The sequence below is a fragment of the Nelumbo nucifera genome, chromosome 8, assembly GCF_055504915.1.
Source record: "Nelumbo nucifera cultivar China Antique chromosome 8, China Antique-T2T, whole genome shotgun sequence".
Taxonomy (NCBI): Eukaryota; Viridiplantae; Streptophyta; class Magnoliopsida; order Proteales; family Nelumbonaceae; genus Nelumbo; species Nelumbo nucifera.
This window is the reverse complement of record NC_142656.1, coordinates 5,923,270-5,942,965: the sequence shown is the minus strand read 5'-3', so window position 1 is coordinate 5,942,965 and position 19,696 is coordinate 5,923,270. Positions and strand designations below refer to the sequence as shown.

Genomic DNA, 19,696 nt, shown 5'->3' with positions numbered 1-19,696 from the left:
GGGTCCGTCTAGATGTAGGCTCATGGCTTCGGGTCAGTTTAAATTTTGATCGGCCCATAAATTAGACCCATTTTCCCTTGAATGAGAGGTAACGCCTCGGCCTCTCAATTCAAATCCCAATAGCTACGCTATGGACGTACATGTAAATCGCATGACAAATGTGGTGGTTAATTTATGACTTGTATGGTTGTCCCCGAGTTGAGTGAATTCTGGTAATAAGAGTAGAAGATGTCAGGAGCAGACAGGAGTGAGTCTAAATTACAGTTTGAACGAGTCAGGTCAGGTCATTGAGGTTTGGGTCGGGCCAGTTTGAAGATGCCGACCCAACATGGCTCCCTGACTCGTTATTTCAGGCCATTTATCAGGTTGTCAACTCAAGCATGTGAAACTATGTTGGACGTGTTAAGACAGATGATTCTTCAATAATGGGTTCTGTCAGTCGGGTCAAAACGGTTTCAGGGCGTACCTGAACCTCAACTGACATTTATAACTTACAAGTACGATTACAAACCTGAATAACAAGGATACAAACGGGTTGAGTCGGGATGTTGGATCGGGTCAAACAGTTAAACAAGTTCACTTAAACAGGGCGTACCCATCCTTCAAATTTGTTGCTACATACAATGTACTGTACATCATTAAACAAGTTCCTAATCTATGGATCGGTTGGTGAAATTCTTTTTCTCAAAATTGATTAATTGAGAGAGAGAGATTATATATCATTGAGAGGAGTAAGACAAGGAAATATTCACTTAAGTTGTTTATCTATAATTAGCTCGATTTGGCCTTATTTGATGACAAATCAAAACACCTGGGCTTGTCTTTTATCAAATATAGTTGGGCTTTAGTGGGTCCAGTCCAGTCAGTAGTCAACCCATTTGATTGCTCCAACTGATTCATAGTTGAATTGAATTGTGAATGAGGATTGAGGAGCGACCTCGATCTAGATGAGACGACTTGATGATCTGCCTGAAGCCCAAAATGGATGGCTATTGGGCATTTAGCAGTCGATCAATATTCATGTGTGATTCCATGGATATTGACTTAGGACAAGCTAAGCCCCTGGACCTGGTAGCTAGCTAACCTAAACATGCAGGATTAGAGGGGGATTGAGTTTTAGTGATTGAATGATGAAATAATATCATGTTCAATATTGAGGCGTTTGGGTCCACGCTTCTTGTTGGCTGGTCAATTTTATTTGTCGGTCCAAATGTTGCAATGACGTTAAAGCTTAAAACATTGAAGAATCAAGTTGGAGGAGGTGGGTCTGTTCGGTGTTCAATAATTGTGGATCTAATATTTCTTCATGTGGGTGCGTATTGTGGGGTCCTGAAACTATGTACTTTTGTTCCTCAATGTCCACCAAACAGTTTGGCTCTTTCAACCAATTAATAATACACAAAACTATCCGTTTGATTCGCAGGCAGACTTGGAATTGGAATGATCTATTTTTATAGTCTGTTTGATTCAGACAAGAATTAGAATAGGAATTAAAATCAATAGAAATGAGACTTCATTCCCAATATTCTCTCAATTGAGGAAATGTCATTTTATTAAGAATGAGAATTGGATTTCAATTCTAAATTCAGACCCCTATCCTTACAAACCAAATGGGTAAATGGGCAATATAGAATAAAAAGGAAGGACTCCCGATCAAGACATAAGCAGATTACCCAATCCACTTTTCTTTTAGCCTTAGCTAGGAGGGAGTCTGTAGACACAACACTGAGAGGACCCGCGTCCTGTACTAACATGTAAGTATTTTTGGCATTTTGCCCATATCATCAATGGAGCCACAAGGTATTATTAAAATAGAATTCGAGTCTGTCGCCAGTAATTGAAAGCTTTGGATGTGCCCATGGCTGCCCTTATTTGATGCAAATCGTTTATTCTTATTTCTTATTATTGCTCACATTAGAATTAGTTCGCAGAAATCCTTTAGGCTGTGTTTGGTTGCAATGCAAATAAATTTACATTGATGCAAAACTATGGGAGTGCAAATGATTTGAGTATAAATTCTGACCTGTTTTTGTTTCGAATTTTAGCTTATCTTGTTTGATTATAATACAAATGAAGTAAATTAAGACATGAAATAGAATAAAGTAAAACCCAAAACAAAATTAAATGAGAATTTACATTTTTTTTCATTTGTACTAATGCAATTAAAATTGCACTGCAACCAAACACAATCTTCACTCTTAAATTCTATCATCAACTCAACTATTTGCAAAGTAGATTCAAGCAACCAACTAACTAGCGAAATTAAAGCTAAGTAGTGAGTAGTACGATAGGTTATTTCTTAGAGGTAGTGAATATGTAGAATCATATTCACTTGTCTTGGGGACAGGCTGCGCTTTAATTCAATCGTAGGTGGACGAAACTTCTTCTTATATTAGCGGCGTTTGGTCAGGTTCGCCCTTGCCTTGGGGACAAGCCAAGCCATCATAATCCATAAGTAGGATGGGAAATGGTCACCTCTAGGCTCTAGCCTATAAATCAATGGATTTTATTAACAAACATGTATCCATCAATACAGAAGAAAGAGAAGGAGAGCAATAGTGAATTAAGAGCCGGTCAATGAAGCTAGCTGTTGATTCATTGAATGGAATGGACATGCACGCATTCACCTTCGTTAAAACCCGGTTTTATATATCACTTCAAGATGGAGACATGTTAAATTAAGTATAGACAATATATGGCAGTCAAGTAATAACATATCAGAACAATGTTTTCAAAACTGGACGGGATGGTTAGATCGGAAAAATCGGGAATTAGTCATGTGATCGATTCTGTTTTACCCCAGAATCATCTTTTGGCAAAAAACCATTAATTTGGTCAGTAAACTGTTGACCCAGGCAATCAAACCGTTTGAACTGCTCAAACTGTTCAACGGTTTTTTGTCGTTTTTTATTTTTTTTATTTTTTTATTTTTTGTCAGAATGGGCTGTCCATTAGATTCAAACGGTTGGACCGTTCGACCCAAAAACCAGACCCTTAAACGGTTTGTTATTCGTTTTGGTTTTAAAAACCTTGTATCAAAAAATGAATGTGACAAAAATAAATATATTGAAATTGATGAATGGAAAAATTAGAAACAATAGGATAAGAAATGATGAAACTTATGAGCAGATCCAATATGTAAGCAAATGAAAGAAAGTAATAATGATTTGTTTAGTTATTGTACATGTAATTAATAATATATTACTATTATTGATTTTATGTTGATGAATGAATAATTTGTGTAATAGCCTTTTCTTATGAGTTATAGCATTTGAAAAGGTAGAGAAGCAATTTTCACAGCTCTATGCTAATATATATATATATATATTATCAAAACTTTTGCCTTTTAGGGATCAAAGTTCAAATTTACCAAATTTCATCTCAATACTTGGGTTCACTTGCTCTTATATCTAAAGGAAGAGGCAGATCAAATTGAATTACTCTACAACATTTGAAAATAAGAAAAAAAAAAGAGAGAGAGAGAGAAAGAGAGAAAGATAATGAAAGGAACTGTATCTTCTGGCATATTTGTGTTTGATTTTATATGAGGGTAAAATATCCATTTTTTGATAGCATTAAGCTCTAAATAAGTATATTCTTATCCCCTGACTCCCTACTAGTTCTTTACCTTCTCTTACCATTGCCTTGGTTCTAAATTGGGTTGGGCCCAATTATCTACTTCCGGCCATTCCCACGTTGGGGTGTGGGGTGGGGGTGTGGTGGGGGGGGGGGGGTATTCTCAATACACAGTTGACATGTGATGTGGGGCTCAAATATGATGTGGGATATTATCAACTATATATTAAGGTCCCCAAAATTCTAAAAAAAAAATACATTTCCTTCAGTGCTCCATAGAGTTGTTTAGGCAACCTGTCACGAGGATTTTGCATTTAAGTCTCAGTTTGGAAAGAGTGCAAATATAAATATGTACAATGTAAATACATACAAAATACAATGTTTTACATTCTATATATTTATATTTATACTCCTTCCAAACTGAGCCTAAAGTTTTCAACATAGACAAAACTGATTTATACGAAGCTTCCAATGCAAATAATAATAATAATATGGTTTCCTAAATTATCGGGTGAAAAGCAAATTGCCAACCAGATTGTGGCAAAAGAAAACGAATATCATTGGTTTCTAATTCATTTCATGAATAGCACATTAACAATTATACATAACATAGTGTTAAATAAATCCAACGAACTTGATAATTAAATGTTCTTCATAAATAAACCGTCGTTATAATATGAAATGAATGAATGAATACAACGCACGCACATGCAAGACCCTAGACCTTACTATCTTAAAACTAAAGAGGTTGCCAGATAGATCGATAACAGAATTGAATCAAGTGTATCGTTGAATGATTTGGGGTATTAAAGGGTGCAATTGAGTTGAATTAGGTAATTGCACTTTAGATTGGTCGCATATATAATATATATAATATAAGCTTCAAATTTCAAGCGATTGAGTATTAATCAATCCCATAAAAATCTGGGTCGTACTTGTCAAAAAAAAAATCTGGGTCGTTGTCCCTCTCTCCTGTCTTTTTTTCTCAGCAAGCAAACGAAATACCGTTTTGGTCTTGGGCGTGGATGTTAGTGAGTTTACTTGCATATCATTAAAACACAAATCAGAAATTATTGTTTATTCATAATAATTAATTAAGTGCTTACAAGCTTAATTAACTATGATTAAATTGGTCTAATCTCTGGTCTAACATACGCGACAGTCATCCTGGCTTCACGTAAATTGAGATTTGGGAATTGGGAAGCCCAAAGCCACACAAGACAGACAGATACAGACACCCTGACTGACTGACAGACACCCAACGAGCAACGACAATAAAAATCTGGATAAATAAGGAAGAGAAAGTGTTGGCCTGTGCGACACTGTCTCACATGCGTCACATTTTTTTACGCCTCGAGACTCGAGAGATCATAATATTGTAATCAATCAATTCTTTCGAACCCTTTGATTTCGAACGGTCGGATGGGGCACACGATCCGCGGGTGCCGTCAAAGTATGGAAATGTCAGCTGTCAAAACTTCGACAGAGCGCCAGCGGCCTACCCACAGTTTCCAAGGCCGAGACCCGAGACACAGATCAGATCCAGCCATCAATGTCTTTGGACGAGTTTAGACTAATTATAAAACCTCCCTTGAATTTTCTCTCATAATCATAAAAATCTCTTTTGAGGTTTTTACTTCCCTTATAAATTGGAAAAAATTTGCAATTATCTCACCTTTTGACTTTTGTTATTATCCTGAACAGAAATATTGAATTAATGCATTACTATTAAATACCCTTATATTTATCAATTCAGGTGAAAATTTTAAAATACCCTAAAAGAATTTCAACTTTTAATTAAAATATTCCCGTGTTCAAATTGAAAAGAGTAATAAAATAATTTTACTTTACAAAAACGTTTTTTTTTTTTTGAGAAAAAATCTAACATTTTGAATCATATTAAAAGATATTCTCGTAATTTATATTGAAAGATACCTTAGTATGGCAATTTCATAACTTTGAAATCTCTATTACTAAAAAAACAACAATGATGGTAAAGAGGTTATTATGATTGTTAGAAACTTTAAAGAAAGTTTTATATTTTACCTTTATATTAAATTATTAAATTATTCATCATCATGGGAGAGGCCGGACGTAGGATGCAAATGGATTTAATCGGATTTGACACTGTTTTATGTCGGATCTGATCCGATCCAAATATCCGGATATAATAAGACTTTATTTGAATTCGAATCTTATCTGATTCAACTTGTTTTTTTAAGTTAGTGAATTATTAAAAGAAAAAGAAAATATATTAATTTAAATAAAGTAAAAACAAAAAATACAAGTATTTTTTAATTATTTTCATCATATATATACATGTTCTTTTATAAAAAATAAATAATATAACAAATTTATATTTATATTTTTATAGTATATATTGGATCAGATCTTCTCATATCGAATAGGGGTGATTCGATTTTTGATCGGATCCCATGATCCTACCCAATCCGATCAGAAGATCGGAACATGGGTGATTTGAATTCAACCAAATAGGGATCTGAGATCATGATCAAATCCATCTGCACACCCCTAGTCGAACGAGTTCATATTTGTTTGACCACAACACATTACTAACCATGCTCATCCAACCTGCACATCTAGAATATCAATGACCACATACAACCAATGTTCTATATGTGCGACTGGATGAACATGGCAAACAATGTGTCGTGGAGTCTAGATATGCTCCTCATAGAATGCTATTCACACCAACCTCTAAGGATGGCGATGAATTGAGTTTTTTATGAGCTATTCATGCTCAACTTGTGAGGCTAGATCTGCTCCTCATAGAATGCTTTTCACACCAACCTGTAGGGGTGGCCACAAGTTGAGCTTTTTATGAGCTATTCATGCTTGACTCGTGAGACTTACAAGTTTAATTGAGCTTATATAATAAAATAAAAAATATTATATATATAATAATTAATGATAACTAGTTTTTACAACTCTTAAATTTTTATATGTGTACTTTTTATTTTTATAAAACATTTAGATTGGGTTGAGTTGAATTTGAACTTACAAGTTTTTGAGTTTTGACTTGAGCCCAACTCGAACTCAAGTCTCTAGCTTGAATTTAAGTACTTTATTGGCCAACCAATCTCATATAATTGGATATTCCGCTTGACTAAGCTAGAACCCACTCATACTAACCTCATAGCATGTTCCAACCGCATATATTATTCATTGGAACAGCATATATTACTCATGAGAGATGTTTCCAATAGACGGTGGGATGTAGTTGTTAGGTTTGTGTGAGGAGCGCTCTGTGATGAGCATGTCCCAATTCGTGTGTTGTCAACAGACCCAGCCTAAGGGCAGGGGTAGGGATGAAAATGGATTGGTATTTTAATCCGATTAGATTTGATAGGACTCAATTTGAATTCAAATCCCATCAGTAAATTGGATATTTGGATATGATCCAATCCAACTTGTTTTTTGTAAATATTAATAAATTATTAAAAGAAAAATAAAATATATTAGTATAAATAAATTTAAAACAAGAATACAAGTATTTTTAATTATTTTCATCATATATATATACATATTTTTATAAAAAAATAAATAATATAACAAATTTATAAAAGCATAATATAAAAAATATGTCTATATTTATAAATAAATAAATAATATATATGTATTATATATATTTATAATCCAAATCCGAATAGGATCTTATTATCTCATAAGATCAGTGATCCGAATTCGATGAAATAGGATCGGATCTCGGATCGATCCATTTGCACCCGTAGGCAGGGGGCCTCTGCCGACCCTCACCGGTTCAGGGTGATATCGCCGTTAGTCACTGACGGGCGTAGGACTTGACGTCCTTTCCAGCCTTCCAGCAGGCAGCAGTTCTCTGGTGTGGTGTCTATCAGTTGGTCAGCTAATTCGACGGACATCAATAACGGCCAGTGGGTCCCAGCGGCGGTTTCCCTATTATCTGAACCTGTGAGAACCCTGACTAACGTATTACAGGTGGTAACAGTAACTTTGGTTCCTGGTTCGATTCTCTCTGACGCTCTCCCTTTTTTTCTTGAAAGTCCTGCCAAGTGCTAACCTGAGCAGGTTGTGATTCTGATTTGTGAAAGCCACGATTATTTTTATTTTTATTTTTTATGTCAGTTGAAAAATAGAATCAGATGAGTCAGTTACAATTCGTCTCTGCATGCTGTTGGATTGGAATAATAGTAAATCTAGCGATGAGTCTGTTCCAATCTAATAAGTTACCAGAATTGACCTCACGTCCTTCAATTACACTGGAAGTAAGTAGTCTTGAAATTTCGGTTAAAATGAGGGGTACATTAGCAGTAAATTCTCCTGCCTCCTGCCTCCTGCCTCCTGCTGCTGGGAATGGGGATGAGTTTTGCAATGTCTTCTCAACTCAACTCTCAAGCTGGGAAGACATTAATTAACTTGCTTTCAATTTTGTCTCATAGCAGCTGAGGCGGTTCAAAACCTTGTTTTCTCTCGTTTTCGCGCTTCTCTCTCTCATCTCCGTATTTATTGGTTTCAAAATTTGTGGTTGAATTCAAAAGGGGCGAGACAGATTTCGATAACAACACATCTGTACTGAGCTGGATTTTGATTTCTTTTGAATTTGGGTCTGCTTACTACTCTGCTAAGGCCTTGCTATCGGAGGTCTTCGGAGATAAAATTTAGGCAGATTAATGTCATTTGGCTTTGCTGATACTGTAGCAATCCGTCTCGACAGTGGTTCTTATATTCCATTTGGACTTGTTCTGTTCGTTTTGAAGTTTGAACCTCGTTTAGTATATCTTTTTAGTACTGAATTGATGAGCGGTGCAGATATAGATTTGACTGGTCGAGTTCGGAGAGATTCTGGCATTCATTGGTGCTTCTTCCATCGCGGTAGTCGAATTCTGTACTGTTAGGCTTCGAATTTTGAAAGATTTCTGGATTCCTCTTCGGAAATTGCTCCATTCTGTCAATTGGAAGAGCTTCCGTGTTTCTGATTCGCGGGGTTAAATTAAAGATTCTGAAATTATGCTTTCCCTTTTGTCCTGACGATGATATTGAATTTGGAGTTTCTCACGTTGGTCTGTTTAACGTTGCTGAGGCAAGCTGTGCATCTTATTTTGGAATTTCAATTGGTTATATCGTTTTAGGCTTTGAGAGCTTTACTCGATCTTCACCTTCGAAGAACCGTTACTAGGATACCGGTGTCACTTTCAGCATTATTAAGCCTTCAACCATGACATTTCCGTGATTTGATCGTCCTGATTGGACATGAATATGCCAAGCTGAATTCCTGTAGATGATTCCTGTGATAGTCGTTTCCTCGTTTTCTTCTTTAATCTGAAACTACCTCATTTCCTCTGCCGAGCTCTTGAAGTTCAATTTACTTCACAGTTTAGTTTTGTCATTTGAAGGTTCGATTTGGACGCCGTTATTACGGAAGATAGTGAGATTTGCTTTTGCTTGTTCCGTTTCTCCTGTACAATACACTGTACATTTTATGAGGAACAGTTGTTCTGAGTTCTGACCCCTTTTCAGAAGCTCCATTGAACTTAAACAGAGGAGGTCTGGCTGGAAACCTCTAGTTTTCCGTTCCAAAATTTTTAGTTTTTACAAGGTCTTGGAGAAAAGTTCCTGAAGATCCACTTAAGATTGCTGTTGCCATGTGTGGAATATGCATGCATGATTCTACGATGGATCAATAAAGGCAAGGGAAAAGTTCAATCCGCTGAGCATTTTAGGGTTCCGCGGAAGAAAAGAGAAGAAAAGGTAGAGGTCCTTTGATTAATTAAGCAGAGGTATAGCTCTCTTGTGTAAAAGCATCCTCAGGTGCCGTTCCTCACTCTGCGTTCAGTGACCATTTCATCTGCGCAGGTTAAAAGCGTCTTGTCATCCGTGATTGCTATTACTGGAAAAGACAGTAGTCACTTTTAGGGTTTTGTTTTCACATCTGATCACTTGGCGAGGAAAAAGCAGTAATGCGATTTCTTGTTGTTTTCATTTGTTCACCATCTTCTGTGTTCGGGCTTATTTCTTTTAAGAAAGCACCTTCTCTTTGATGGACTTGAAGGTCTGTGTCTGTTGAACAAGGATTGAAGTTGCAACTTAGTGGGTCTGATGACTCTGCAACAGAAGAGCGGGAAGCAGGACAAAGTCTCGGATGTCGCCGAGAAGGTCGTCGTTGCTGTCAAGGCGTCCAAAGAAGTCCCGAGAACTGCGCTTGTGTGGGCATTGACTCATGTTGTTCGACCTGGAGACTGTATAACGCTGTTGGTGGTAGTTTCTGCTCAGAGTTCGGGTACCATATTCTATGTCTTGTTGTTCCACGTTTTTTTCTGATAAATCTGGATAATTTTGTGTTCTCAATGATTGTTAGCCAAGTTCTTCTCTTTTATTCTCTCTCCTCCTCATTGCTTTCACCTTCTTCTGTAAAGTGAGAGAAACGGTTTCTTGATAGATCCCTTCTCAAGAACAGGGGATGGAACTGGCTGGCCTGCCACGGCTTGTTTTTTGGCATCTGTTACTCTTATCAATATCCATGGACTTCTGTAATGATCTTTGAAACATGGGGAAAGTTTTCTTCAGTTTCATGCTATATTCGTGCCTTGGGCTATCAGGGCCTACGTGTTATGGTTAACCTTAAAATTGACTTTAAGATGGGAATGTCAAACATATACCGTCTTTACGTATGCCTGACAAGGTGCGCTAACTAGCGTGGTTTGGTCAAGCCCGATTGCCCAGTACGAAGTCCTGATTTTTCTCATTATAGATCCTGGAACGCAAGAGAACAATTGTTTGTGTGGATTTGATTTTTTATTCTTTTTAGTATTTGAGTTTCTTTGTTAATTTGCAAGCAGATCATACCAATGACCAATAGGATACTTATATTCTGTTTTACAGGTAGAAGGCTATGGGGTTTTCCAAGATTTTCTGGAGATTGTGCAAGTGGTCACCGGAGGTCTCACTCAGGGACCAGTTCAGAGCAGAAGTCTGATATTACTGATTCCTGCTCCCAGATGATGCTTCAACTCCATGATGTTTATGATCCAAACAATGTCAGTGTTTAACTTTGTTCTCCTACATTCTGTGCTTTACATGCTATCTTGATTCTTGACGGTTGATTTGTACTTGTTTGCTAGATCAATGTAAGGATCAAGATTGTTTCCGGATCACGGTGTGGTGCAGTGGCTGCAGAAGCCAAGAGAGCTCAAGCTAGCTGGGTTGTACTGGACAAGTAATAAATAGATATATAGTGTAAAACATTGATTTTTTTATAGTTAATATAGTGTGAAACATTATTATTTGTTGGGACTTTGGAACCATGGGATCTGATTGCATGTGTTGTTGCTTTGACATCTGTTGCTTCTTGTTCAAGCTATTGTCTTAATCTTGGTCTGGCATTCATATTCGCTTTTCCTTTTACAGACAGCTAAAACATGAGGAGAAATGCTGCATGGAAGAGCTGCAATGCAACATTGTAGTTATGAAGCGGTCCCAACCAAAAGTTCTTCGTCTTAATTTAGGTGGATCACCAAAGAAGGAACCTAAAGTAGCATGCAAATTACCTTCTGAGTTAGAGGTGGCACCAGAAAAACATCCAATAAAGAGCAGTGATCCTCTGAGTTCCATCCAAGATCCAGCTGTGACTCCAAATAGTAGTCCAGAGTTAGGGACACCATTCACTGCAACTGAAGCTGGAACATCCTCTGTTTCAAGCTCTGATCCAGGAACCTCTCCATTTTTCATTTCTGAAGTAAATGGGGGTCTGAAAAAAGATGACTCTGTAATAAAAAAGGAGAACCGAAATCTAGAAGACTCCAGCTCTGATACAGATAGTGACAATCTCAGTTCACCTTCATTGAGTTCAGGTTTCTGGATGGCAGAACTTCTTACTTCTAGCCGCCACTCCTTAAAACATGTTGAGGAAAACCAACAAAAGGTAAATGATAATGTTCAGAATTCCACAACCAAAGCCTTGTTGGAGAAATTCTCCAAACTTGATCAAGAAGCTGGAATTGGAATGCTGAATTATAGGCGAGATCTGGATTTCAGTGGAAATGTTAGAGAAGCCATTTCACTATCCAGAAGTGCACCTTTAGGTCCACCTCCATTGTGTTCAATATGTCAGCACAAAGCACCTGTATTTGGAAAACCTCCAAGGTGGTTTAGCTATGCTGAACTAGAACTTGCTACAGGTGGATTTTCACAGGCAAATTTCTTGGCTGAAGGTGGGTTTGGATCAGTCCATAGAGGGGTCCTACCAGATGGCCAGGCAGTGGCAGTCAAGCAACACAAGCTTGCTAGTTCTCAGGGGGATCTTGAATTTTGCTCGGAAGTGGAAGTTCTAAGTTGTGCACAGCACCGGAATGTTGTGATGTTGATTGGGTTCTGTGTTGAAGACAGAAGAAGGCTGCTGGTCTATGAATACATTTGCAATGGATCTCTGGATTCTCACCTTTATGGTAATTATTCTGTAATCTATTGTATAAGAGTTTAAAACTAAGATTATTCAAACACACTAAAATTTTATCTATTTTCTAGAATAGTTTAAAACTAACACTTCGCTAAAACAGTTTAAAACTAAGATAATCCAAATGCACTAAATCTCCATTTGTTTGCACATGAAAGAAGGGAATTGGCGCTTAATTTTTTCTCTGGAGAGGAGTCACTGTTTTAAAGACAAGTATTTTTTGTGTTTGATTGCAGATAAAGGACTAAGAAATAAGTGTTCTCCCAACAATGTGTATGTTCTGAAAATTGACTTGTACTCCAATAATTTGCAAGTCATATTTTGCTCTTTTGTAAAAGGTCCTAAATCTATGGGAATTAACAAAACCCAGAAAATATAATCATGACAGAATAACCTCCTTTGATTGACAGCAGATAGTGTTAAGGTGCTCCAGGTTTTGATTCTTATGTGAAGCCTTTGATATATCTAAAATAAAATGGAATTGACAAAAAAGATAGGAACATGAAAAAAAGAAAAGAATTCATATTCTTAGATATTCATTAAAAAAAAGTTACTAAGCTTTCCATGTTAAGTCTTCTATTTGGTTATGGTGTTGCCATCATTGTCCAGTCCTTATCTGAACCATTTTCAATTATAGGACACGTATAGCATGAAAATTTCTGCCCTAAGATACTAATGAGCTCGTGCCTACATTAATGTGCTAAAAGTAACACAAAATTATCTCCTTCCCATGGAACCTTGTAAGAATAATTGCATGTTAAGAATATTTTACCATTGGGAGTTGCCAAATGTTTTTTACTGTCTTCAAAAGGTTGACAAAAGTTCTTGGAAAATTATCTCCTTCCCATGGAACCTTGTAAGAATAATTGTATGTTAAGAATATTTTACCATTGGAAGTTGCCAAATGTTTTTTACTGTCTTCAAAAGGTTGTTGACAAAAGTTCTTGGTAAATTTCAGGACGTAATCGAGATCCATTAGAATGGTCTGCACGACAAAAAATTGCAGTTGGAGCTGCAAGGGGGTTGCGGTACCTTCATGAAGAGTGCAGAGTGGGTTGCATTGTCCACCGTGACATGCGGCCAAACAATATCCTCATAACCCATGATTTTGAGCCACTGGTATGACAATATGCCTTTGTTTTCATTGACTGATCTGAATGTGTGAGCATTCTTTTATCAATATTTTATAACCTCTTAATTTGAAAGAACTCACTAGCTCGCTTTTTTAAAGATTTATTTACTATTGTACTTTTAAGAACAGGAGTTCCTTGGAGACTAGCTATGGGATCTGCCCTTTGTGATCCATTTTCTACTCAAGGGACCTTATTTAGGATTTCTTTATGATATTTTTGACTCTGGAACATATATTAATTACATTTCCTTTTCGATCATCTCAATTGTAGTTATGATTTATTTGACGACTTTATTTATAAATGAAAGAATAGAACTATATTTTTTAATAGTTAATTAATGGAACTATATGTAAGACCTGCATTTGTGGTCTGGAACCCTTGCACTTGTTACTTGCCAAGAGCTGCAATTTGGAGAGCCAGGATTCATCATTTAATGTTTCTCACATAAATTCTAGTTCATACCCTCAAGTTGCTTGTTTTGGAAAGTTATCTAAGTTGAAAATCCTCTAGACGATGAAATACTTTCTGCTAGATTTTTAAGTATTAACTTGACAATAGAAATCAAAGAATGCAACAAAAAATGGCTTTTTGACTGATACAATCTTTTGGTTTGTTAAGGTTGGAGATTTTGGCCTGGCAAGATGGCAACCTGATGGAGACATGGGTGTGGAAACAAGAGTAATTGGAACATTTGGGTAAACTCAGATGGATTTATTCCTAATTTTGGCTGCCAACAAGCAGTGGGGAAACTGACTTGCTATTTTGCTTCTATCTAGGTATTTGGCTCCAGAATATGCTCAAAGTGGCCAAATTACAGAAAAAGCTGATGTATATTCCTTTGGAGTGGTATTGGTGGAGCTTGTCACAGGACGGAAAGCAGTTGACATTAACCGGCCTAAGGGCCAGCAGTGCCTTACTGAATGGGTATTAGGCCAATAACTCTTGTTTACATATACATGGATGGACAAATTAGAATTTAGTGGCGTCAAATAAAATAGGAGGTTATATTCAGGGATAAAAGAAAGCCTCTAGTTCATTGTGTTCCTCCTGATACTATTTCTTTTCTTCTTTTTATGATCTTTATTTACTAATGTTATACGTTTGGATCAGGCACGCCCTTTACTGGAAGAATATGCAATTGATGAACTTGTGGACCCACGATTGGAAAATTGTTATTCAGAACAGGAAGTCTATTGCATGCTGCATGCTGCATCATTATGCATCCGACGAGATCCCCATTCAAGGCCTCGTATGTCTCAGGTAAGAGAGATTGGCACCCATCCTTCAAGGAGTCAATTTTTGCTGCTAATTTGCCAAAGTTATCCCAGTTGAAAAAGACTGAAAATGGTCCTATCAAAATGGTTGTACGGATTGTTTTACAGGGAGATGTATTACCAACCATTTGATTTGTTATTCTCAAAGTATGTGCTTCTATGATGATCAAACTGGATTATTGAAACTCATACCTTTCATTTTTCTGTCATCAAAGAAAGGACTATAGGACGTAAAAAAAGTCAGTAGGACTGGTTGAAATTCTTCTCAGTAGGACTATGGTTATACCATTTTTTTAAGAGTTAAGACATAATGTCAAATCCCTCCCTTGTTATGCCTTGAAAAAGAAATATCATTAGATCATCATAAATGAATTTCACCTAATGTTTCAAATTTCTTCTTGTTTGTTCTCCTAAAAGGTGCTTCGTATCTTGGAGGGTGACATGGTCATGGATTCAAATTACATGTCGACACCTGGGTATGATGCGGGAAGCAGAAGTGGAAGAAATTGGGCAGAGCAGCAGCAGCAGCAGCAACAGCAATCTTACAGTGGCCCGATATCAGAAGGATCAAGTGGAAATCTCTCCTACGAAGCACTTAGGTCAGTTTACTGGGAGAGAGAAAAGGCAAGGAGGGCTTCATGTGAGGATGATCCCTAAACAGTAGGAATCGTAACATATTAGACGCAATACTTGTATCTTACTATATTCAACGCCTTCTAGGTTTTTGCATGTATAGTCGTGAAATTGCAGTTTGTAATTCATTGATGAGGATCCAAGGAACTAACTATAACTACATGTTGATGCTGGATATGGTTGATATATAAATGAATCAAGTGCCACTTAAACTGTTAAATAAATGAACTACTGCATCTCTTTATGGCTTCACGCCTTCACCTTGGTTTTGGGTAACCTGTTCAATAGAGCCATTGAACCAGCGAAGCGGATCCAAGTTCGTGTCTTTGCACGATAAACAGTTTACTTTCTACAATTACCTAGTTCACTAGCTGGGCTTTACCACTTATCAACAGAAAATGTTTAGGTTCAAGCCTGAGCCAGGCCCAATCATCAAACCTTTTCTTGAATCTGAGCCTAGCTCTTATATAAAACTCGAAGCTGGATTCAGTCTTCACAAAAATTGTCCTCACCCGGTCCTTGCAACACTTACAGCTGTACATTTGGAATATCTCTGTATTTATATTTTTTCATTCATGGAGAGATGTTCTAAATGCATGGCTGAAAGTATTGTGAGGACATATTTTGTTAGGACTGAATCTGGATTCTTCTGAATATGAAGCGGGCAGGTCCAAATATGCCCCAAAAATAATCGGACTTACGGCCTGAGCCCGAGCACACAGCTCCCAAGCCCATGAAGAGGTGTAGTTTATTTTTTCAACATGAACAGGTATAGTAGTACCTAGTATCATCGAGCTAACCAAATAATGGTTTGAAAACCAAATGCTTTAGATTTCAGCCTCTCAGCTTGTGTCCATGGATGTTTAGAAAGGGATTTTTTTTTTCTTTCTCCTTTTCTTTCTATTCTCAATGATTTAATTCAAAAGCCAGTAGGAGATCTGTTAAAAAAATGGATTAAGTGAGATGGCACATGTGAAATATAAACCAATGAAAAAAAAAAACCATTTATCATCTTTAATATGTTTTTTTTTTATTTAGTTGGAATCTAACAATAGAGATTCAAACAATATTAAAAGAATAGACAAAGAAGGATTCTCGCAGGTCAGTCTTCCCAATTGTCTTGTTATTTCCAATTGCTATTTTTGGAATTGATGGGTAGATTTAGGTGGTGTATGAAAACAATTTTGTAGTTTTTTTCTAAGCATGTTATTTCTTGAATACCGAACACCACCTTTCACAAGTGATTTATATAGAACCTCGATCAACCTTTTTTTTTCTTGATAAATAGTTAAATACATAAAACCCTCATCTTTAACCCCGAGAGTTGAACTCCAATCATTAAAATCCACACTTAATTGTAGAACAATATGGTAAGCTCTGATCCTAACCGATATAGTCCAACCATCTTACATAGGTTGGCAACACATATAGATCAATTTTAGTGGGTGTGTATAGGATTTGATGATGGCCACTGAGAAGTTTAAGTGGGCATGTATGGAAATGACAGGTGTCTTTTTTTTTTTTCATCTTCTCTTTCTTGTCTCTCTTTAGGGTGTCAATGTTATTGAAAAAATCGATTTTAAATTTGAGATTTGACATAATTGAATTGAATATGGATAATTCAAATATCTAATTGGTCGAATTTGGATGACATAATTCAATTTGATAAACATATGAATTCAACCGATTATTTAATTCTTATATATAATATATAAAACATTTAAATGTTTTATGTAATTTATATATATAATAATTATATTATATAAATAAATATTTATTTTATATATTTATTAATTAACTAAAATAATTAATTAGTCAAATTCGAATTAAATTCAAATTTGAATATTAATTTTCAATATCTATCGGATATCAAATCGAATTCGGATATCAAATATTAATTGTCTGATTCAATTTGAATTCGATCCATTTACACCCCATCTCTCTTGTTGAAGATTTGTTTGATCAGATTTGGGTTATAATGGGCATGGGTGGATAAAATGGATGGGTTGTATCTCAATCCACACCCACTTTAATTGCCACCCCAATAAGCCAAATGATGAAGCTAGAGCTGCATCAATCCAAATGTAGTACTTGAACTATGACAATCCTGGTTAAAAACTATCACAACCCTAATTGGATTCGTTTAACAAAACTTTATAGGGCTTGAGTTTTAACCTTATGGTATGTAATACCCAAACCCAATTATATTTATTAACTGGGTACCTGCTCTTTATCATCATGACTTTCTGCTACCCAATTATATTTAACCCAAGTACATGATTTCATTACTAGCCCAATGATATCATGCTAACTCATTTAAGATGGTATTCATCAAAATTTATAAGGGGTGGATTAAATGGGTGTGTTGTATCTCAGTCCACACCCACTTTAATTACCACCCTGGTAAGCCAAATGATGAAATTATAGTTGCATCAACCCAAATGCCTATGGATGGAAATTTTATGGAAATTTTTAGGTACCTGATTCATCTCAATCATAATAGGACTTGTTTATCAAAACCCAAGGGTGGAGATAGGGGGGACCCAGGGGAGCCATGGCCCTCCCTATGGTCTAGAAAACCTACTTGTAATGCACTTTTTTATGTAAATTTCTCCCTTCCTTAGTCCCCATCTCAATGGTTGCCCCCCTATGGCCCATCAATATTTATTTCCCCCATCCCCCAATTCACTTTAGGTTTTGACCCCTCATAAAAAATTCCGATTTGGGTTTTGATCTTATGCTACCTAATACCCAAACCCAATTATATCATGAGTACTTGCTCTTCTAGCATCATGTTCTTTCTGGTATCCAATTATATTTAGCGTGAATAGATGAAATCATTACTAGCCCAATAATATCCTGGCAACTCATTTAAGGTGGTATTCATCAAAATTAGCAATGGAGTGAATAAGATGGGTGGGTTGTATCTCGTCCACACCCATCCACTTTAATTTCCACCCTAATAATCCAAATGATAAAAGGGCAAATATCTTAAAGTACTTCTAAGTTTTAGGAAATCGACTAATTTTACCTCCATTGTTTACATATTATCTTAAAGTATTCCTTAAGTTTTCTGACAATTGACTAAATTCTCTTCTTCTATTAACATCCATTAGTTTTCCATCATAATATGTTTAGATTTTGCCCTCCTTTGTTCTTCATATTTTCAAAATGTAAGTTCAATCTTCCATTCAAGATCTGAACCCTTGTAAAAGAATCTTCGGTTCAAGATCCAAAACCCTGTAAAAAGGTAGGACTTTGTCCTGTATAAGACATTTAACAAGTTGATCAGGATTTAGTTGACTATGTAAAAGAAGTTTCGGCTTTTTCATTGTTGTCTTGAACTGTGATAAGAATGAAAGCAGATCAAAACTGAAAGTTTAGAGGGAAACACACATGGTTTTTCCTCTCAATTGATAGCTGTGTCTTATCTGAAACTCAAATTAGAAACAGGAAAAAAACTATAACACTCATCCAATGAATTAAAGAGAAAATGTTCTTTTCTTTTTTCTGCTCCAAGGTTGTCTAATATAAAGTGGGCACCTTGATGGTTGGATCTGTGGAATCATTGAGAACTTGAATCATGATTCAATCGGATGGCCATGAAAACCCACATGCAACTTCAGTGGGGAGCTCATAAATCTACACCAACAATACGTCGATAGACATGAAACAAATTCTTAGGAGTACAGAGAAAAAAGGATAGGAACGCCAATTGATTTTTCAACCCTTGCATGTATTGATTGATTACAATAAATGGGATCAAAGAGGGACCATACCGGGTCATTGTTCATTGTCGGAAGGGTGGATGGGGTTGCCGGGAGTGGGGAGGTTGTTCTAGTTTTTAGGGTTTTCTCCTTTGGAAAGACAAGAAGAGTCACAAGGCATTATTCAAATGTTTTATTTTAAAAATTTAAAGAAGAATGATGAGTAAAATAATCCTTTACATCTTTTCAAGGAAAGGATTTGGTCAATTATTAAAAAACTTAAGGGTAAATTAAGACAATATGTAAACAGTAGGAATAGAGCTAGCCAATGTCCTCAAACTTATGGGTACTTTAAGAGATTTGTCCAATCAATTAGAGTTGCACCAATCCAAATGCCTAGGGATGACAATTTTGTGGGAATTCTTAGGTACTTGTCCCATCTCAACCCTAATAAGACCCACTTATCAAAATCCTATAAAGTTTGGGTTTTGATCTTATGCTACCTAATACCTAATTATATTTAGCACAAGTACTTGCTTTTGTTATCATGCCTTTGTGGTACTCAATTATATTTAACATGGGTACATGATATCATTAATAGCCCAATGATATTATTCCAACTCATTTAAGGTGGTATTCATTAAAATTTATAGAGGGGGTTTTGATTGATCAAAGATCTTTTGGCATCATGTCTTTTTAATAGTAGTAGTTATCTCCTAACTGAGTTAATTAGGTGATGAAAATTAATTAATATTATAAATTATGTATTAAATAAAGTTAAGGTTCAACTATGATACCTAAAGAACTTGTAACCAATCAATCAATACCATAAAAGTGTCATGTGGTTTGATTTGTCAAAGCTCTTCCATTATCATGTCTTTCCAGCAACATGAATTTTTCCATAGGGTTTGGATTGTAGGGATG

The 19,696-nt window shown here is 36.1% G+C and overlaps 1 protein-coding gene across 1 annotated transcript; it reads left to right on the top strand.

The window, feature by feature from the left end:
- Positions 1–7,925: 7,925 nt before the first annotated feature.
- LOC104600758 (inactive protein kinase SELMODRAFT_444075) lies at positions 7,926–15,289 on the top strand. Its single transcript, XM_088893906.1, has 9 exons — positions 7,926–9,853; positions 10,456–10,610; positions 10,695–10,789; positions 10,981–12,017; positions 12,984–13,144; positions 13,777–13,853; positions 13,935–14,082; positions 14,269–14,418; positions 14,850–15,289. Exons 1-9 carry the CDS (start codon positions 9,673–9,675, stop codon positions 15,087–15,089), a joined length of 2,244 nt encoding a protein of 747 aa, XP_088750032.1. The 5' UTR covers positions 7,926–9,672; the 3' UTR covers positions 15,090–15,289.
- The last annotated feature ends 4,407 nt before the right edge of the window (positions 15,290–19,696 follow it).

Excerpts from the sequence above, each read along its gene's own strand:
- LOC104600758 (XM_088893906.1), top strand. The coding sequence starts at position 9,673 with ATGACTCTGCAACAGAAGAGCGGGAAGCAGGACAAAGTCTCGGATGTC. Across the intron at positions 9,854-10,455 it reads AGTTTCTGCTCAGAGTTCGG|GTAGAAGGCTATGGGGTTTT; the intron begins GTACCATATTCT and ends TCTGTTTTACAG. Across the intron at positions 10,790-10,980 it reads AGCTGGGTTGTACTGGACAA|ACAGCTAAAACATGAGGAGA; the intron begins GTAATAAATAGA and ends TTCCTTTTACAG.